Consider the following 4,994-nt stretch of genomic DNA (forward strand, 5'->3'; position numbering starts at 1 on the left):
GCTACTTGGAAGAACGAAGGCGGCGTGCGGCCCTCCGAGCCGCACGCTACCAGCAGAGCCTGCGGCGCTACCATCAGCGCCACGTTCGGGCCCGATCACTCTGCGTCGACGACCTCGTCTTACGCCGCGTCCAAAGGCGTGCTGGATTGAGCAAGCTCTCACCAATGTGGGAGGGTCCGTATCGAGTGATCGGCGTCCCCCGGCCGGGCTCCATACGGCTGGCCACGGGCGACGGCACTGAGTTGCCTAACCCATGGAACATCGAACACCTTCGTCGCTTCTACCCCTGAGGGGGGGGTCGGGCGTCAGGTTTCGGGCTCGGGCCAACCCCGCACCCCCCCCTCGGGAGTGCAGGGTTGGCCGGGGGCTGCCACACATGCACATTCTCTTTTCTCTTATTTCAGTATTTCAATAAAAGCAGTTTCAATTTCCTAAGGGCTGTATCTGTGCCGTTTTTTCCTTTTTGAAGAATTTTGACTTGAAATAAAATCACTCGTGCTCAACCTTGCCCTCGGGGGCTCGGTTCGGTCAGCTAAAATCGCCAAACGGGGCCCAGAACCGAGCCGTGCCCTGGGGCGTGGTGAACTCCGGGGGGGAATCGGCAAAAACCCACAATCGGGTCACCCATAACCCTCGGTCACCACGTTCCCGGCCTGGCCAGCCTCGACATGTGGATCTCCCCAGGCACTAGCCCCGACCCGCGCCTTTCGAGGGCTGGGACTTGGGCACGAGTCCTTAAATCAAGCTAAGACACAAAAGAGGACCACGGCACAGATCATCCTCATCTCATTTGCATAGCAAAATAAAATTAACACAAAGAAAATTTTCATCATTTTTGATTGCAGATTAAGTTGATCTATACAAAAAAGAGGCCTGAAGGCCTTAGAAGAAAGAAAAGGAAAAAAACTGGAGATTAGCGGGGGCCTGGGGGCTCAATCCGATGCGCCCGGGTCGCCGGCCTCGTCGTCACGGTCGTCAGCACCGCTGGCGTCGCCCTCCTCGTCGGAGTTGGGGGCGAACGCGAGCTGAGGGGCCGACCCCTCGAAACTGTGGACGATGTGGTCGGCGGCATCCCTGACCCGCACGCGCGCGTCGTCCTCGGTCCCGGGAGGGAACTCATCCAGCGCCATCCACGGAGAGAAGTTGGGGTCCCTGGCCTGGTAGCTGGCCAGGACAAGCTCCACCGCTCCTTGAGCGAGGTCCCTCGAGGATGACTTGATGATCTTCTCGAGCTCCTCGGGGAGCTGCTGGAGAGCTCCGGCCATCTTTGAGAGGTGCTGAGCGAGGCCTCCCAAGTTGGTGGAGTACTTCATCGTTTGGCCCTTCCAGAGGCCCGCCTGCCGACCGGCGCGATCCAGACGGGAGACTGCATCCCAAAGCATGCCGGGCCCTATCTCGCCCGCCAAGCGGAGGGCCTCGGCTTCCCCGGCGGATGAATCTAGCGCGCGCTGCATGTCGGTGACGATGTGTTCGGCATCTGCGAGGCGGGCGGCTAAGTCGCTTTCGCCCGCAGCCGCCCCGCCGATGCGTGCCCTCGCGTCCAGCTCCTTTTCCCGCGCCTCGAGGTCGGCAGCCCGCTGCTCCAGCGTGGCTCTCTCGGCGCGGACGGATTCCAAGTTGCGGCGCGCCTGCTCCGTCAGCGCTGCCTCACGGAGGGACAGGCTGTCCGCCAACCGTTGCGCCTCGGCCTCGGCCTCTTCGAGAGCTCGCTCTCGCTCGGTAAGCGCGTCCTCGCGGAGGCGGAGTGCGGACTCCTCTTCGGCGCAGGCAGACTCGTGCGCCGCCAGCGTTGCCTCCCGGGAGGTGACGGCGGCCTCGCGGTCCGCCAGGTCCTTCTCCGCGACGCAGGCGCGCTCCTCCAGCGCCATGGCGCGTGCCTCGAGGGCCTCTTCACGCCGCCGGAGCGCCGCTTCGGTCTCCGTTGCTCGCTGCTCTCGGGCAGCGGCGGCATCAAGGACCTCCTGGGCGGCGTCGAGCTTTTTCTTTAGCTCCGCCTCCCAGCTCCCGTGTTGAAGGCGGAGGGAGTCCTGCGCCTCGTTCATCACAGTGGTGGCGATGAGGGCAGCCCCCCGCTCCTCCTCCACCTCTCGGGCGATCTCCGCCAGCGCCGTCTTACGGGCTTCAAGATCTGAGACGTGCCGGCGGTGTGCTTTGCGGCCTGCTTCCACCATGGCCTCCACCGAGCGCCGCCCCTCCTCGACACGCGCCCATGCGGCGTCGAGCTCCGCACGCTCCGCCTGCAGGGCCTCCACCTGGGCGCTTAATCCATCCAACACCGCGGTGTTGGCGGCGGCTAAGGCCTGCAGAAGGGGCTCTGCGCTCAGCGGGGCGACGGAAGGCGTGGGGAAGAGCTGCCTTGGAGAAGATGCCGCGCGGCTCGGCCCGCCAATGGACGTGCCGGCCTCGGGGATGTCCCCCGGACCTGTTTGGTCCTGGGCGTCGCCCGAAGGAGTGGGCCCAAGCGATGCGCCCGCGGCCTCGTCGCGAGCCATCCTAGAAGCTGTCGCCTGGGCATCGCCCGAGGAGGTGGGCCCAAGCGACGCGCCCGCGGCCTCATCGCGAGCTGCCTCGGAAGTCGCCATCGCCTCAGCCTGGCGAGCCCGGGCGGCCTCCTCCCGAGCGGCTTCTTCGGCTTGGCGAGCCCGGGCGGCCTCCTCCCGAGCGGCTTGCGGTTGTGGCAGCCGAGATAGATCGTATCGTGCGCGCGTTAATTACGCTCGCCGACCGAAGCGACGTTACCATATCTCCAGGCGAAGCAAATCGGCTCGCCCAGATTTGGGCGCTGCTCAGGTGAGGTGACAGTCTTGAAGAGACCGCCCATTATTGACAGCCAAGTTACCATTACCGATGCGCATGGTTTGAGACCGTTGGGTTTCTGCCCAACCATGGAGACCGGTCCCACCTGTCACCAGGCTTTAGGAGTGGCGTCACGCCCGACCGCTTCCCTTGAGAAGGGCGATCGCCCTGGCATAACGCCGGGGGCTACTGTCGGTGACATGGGACCGGGAGTATCATGACTAGAGGCTTGAGGCAGACACAATCGCCCACGTGGCCTGGCACCCTCGGGGGACGTCGGGCCCGAGGGTGATGTGTGCGCCCACCTCTTGGTCTCCCCGAGGGGGGGGTCGGACCACTCCTGCCTCGCCCCCGAGGGCCGAGGCGCCCCGACCCCTCGCGGGTTCTACTCCGCGTGCATGGGTTAGGTGAGCACAGCAGGGCTCACCTAACCGCATTTATTGCGGCTCGGCTAAACGTGTCACGCCGCACGAAATACAGTGCACTCCACTCGTTTATCCGGTCTGTGACCAGTCACAGACCGGTCAAATCGCGGGTTAGGTGGCGACAGGCGGTCTGACGCACGCTTCGCCCCATCCCGTCAAGACGAGAGCTTCTAGGCACTCGTCCCCAGCTGGAGTTAGCGTGTTACATCCCAGAGATGGCACGTTAGCCCCGGTCGATATATGCCAGGCTTCATCCTAACCATTACAGGCAAGATGTTGTGTGAAGAAGGGCAAACATGCACGTTGCTAAGCTGACGCGTGGTGGACAAGAATGACCGATTTGTGATCGGTCTGACACTGCTCATGTCGTCAGCACACAGCCACGTTCCCACGACGCGCCTGCCTCCGGCAGAAGTGGAGGTAGGTGTGTGCCGTCCCGTCAGAAGGATGTTCGGAGGACAACCGTGCAAATCTCCGTCCATTTATGAAGAGAAGAAAAGTCCAGTTTGGAAAGAGAGGGGTGCATGTGGTATCCCCTTGAAGTATAAAAGGAGGACCTTGCCCATAGGGAAGGGGGATGACTTTTTCCAGATTCAGTAGCTAGAAGAAAAGGGAGAGGTTGGCTCACACTTTGTAGCTCCTTGATACACAGATCCACCAAAACACAGGAGTAGGGTGTTACGCTTCTCAGCGGCCCGAACCTGTATACATCGCTTGTGCTTCATGCTCTTTCAATAGGTCGCGATCTTTCCACATACACAGAGAGCTTGGGATCTCACCCTGAGCCCCCGGCCGAACCGGCAAAGGGGGGCCCGTGCGGTCTCCCGGTGAGGAGCCCCACGCTCCGTCACATTGGATGATTCATCAAGGGTGTAAATTGCACCTCTTCGCATTATCTAAATTGTTTTTAGGCTTTGGATGATTTATCAAGGGTATAAATTACATCTCTCCCCCCCCAAAAGGCATACCATACAACCCAATTATTTATAACCTATGGATAACTGATAAAGGTAAAAAAATAAACACATGAAAAAATCATATAGTAGGGAAAAAAGAAAATTTTAGAACTCATATATACTATATTATCACACAATTCTCCTGCAGCAACACGTGGGGTACCCATCTAGTACATGAGGTTTTAATTGAACAAAAGTTGTCTAATGGATAAAGTAGAGTGGTATTTATACTAGGAACATCCCTCCTAGCTTAGTGTGAACATAAGAAACCACATCCAAGTAATCAAGGCTAACATAAATGAGAATGCAAAAAGTTTTCTCGGGTTCGCGCACAGCCCTTCAGCTCCTGCACAGCCTTAAGTAAAATTACTCTAACTTCTTATTGGAAAATGATATTGTAACCCTTGAGAACGTTCTCAAGGTAACCTATCCTTCTTGGCGTAGTGATGATGCCTTCAGATATAAACCATAGCAATATAAAGGTAGAGCATTTAGGTAGTATAAAACTCTCACTAAAATTTGGGTTAAGTTGAGCAAAGAGTGAGTTCACCTCTTGTTGTATTTTCCTAGCATTGAGGTAGTATAATTTAAAAACATAAAAAGATAAAAAACATAAATTACATTTATCATTAAAAAATACATCCGCTTCGGTCTCCTTCCCTCTTTTCTCCCTGAATAGATGAGATCACAATTATTATTAGTGAAAATAATTTTAAGTTGACTTTATAAACATAGATTGTATATATTATCATATATACGTAACTAAATTAGCTCCACAATGTTTAAAAAAGAAAATTTATAAAATCATATTATTTTA

At 57.0% G+C, this 4,994-nt stretch overlaps 1 protein-coding gene across 1 annotated transcript; it reads right to left on the reverse strand.

The window, feature by feature from the left end:
- Positions 1-932: 932 nt before the first annotated feature.
- Positions 933-2,582, reverse strand: LOC136351688 (uncharacterized). Its single transcript, XM_066303948.1, has 2 exons — positions 2,046-2,582; positions 933-1,793 (listed from the first exon to the last, which is right to left on the reverse strand). The coding sequence occupies exons 1-2, from the start codon at positions 2,580-2,582 to the stop codon at positions 933-935; spliced, it is 1,398 nt and encodes a 465-aa protein (XP_066160045.1).
- Positions 2,583-4,994: the final 2,412 nt, after the last annotated feature.

Source organism: Oryza sativa, chromosome 9, assembly GCF_034140825.1.
Source record: "Oryza sativa Japonica Group chromosome 9, ASM3414082v1".
NCBI lineage: Eukaryota > Viridiplantae > Streptophyta > Magnoliopsida > Poales > Poaceae > Oryza > Oryza sativa.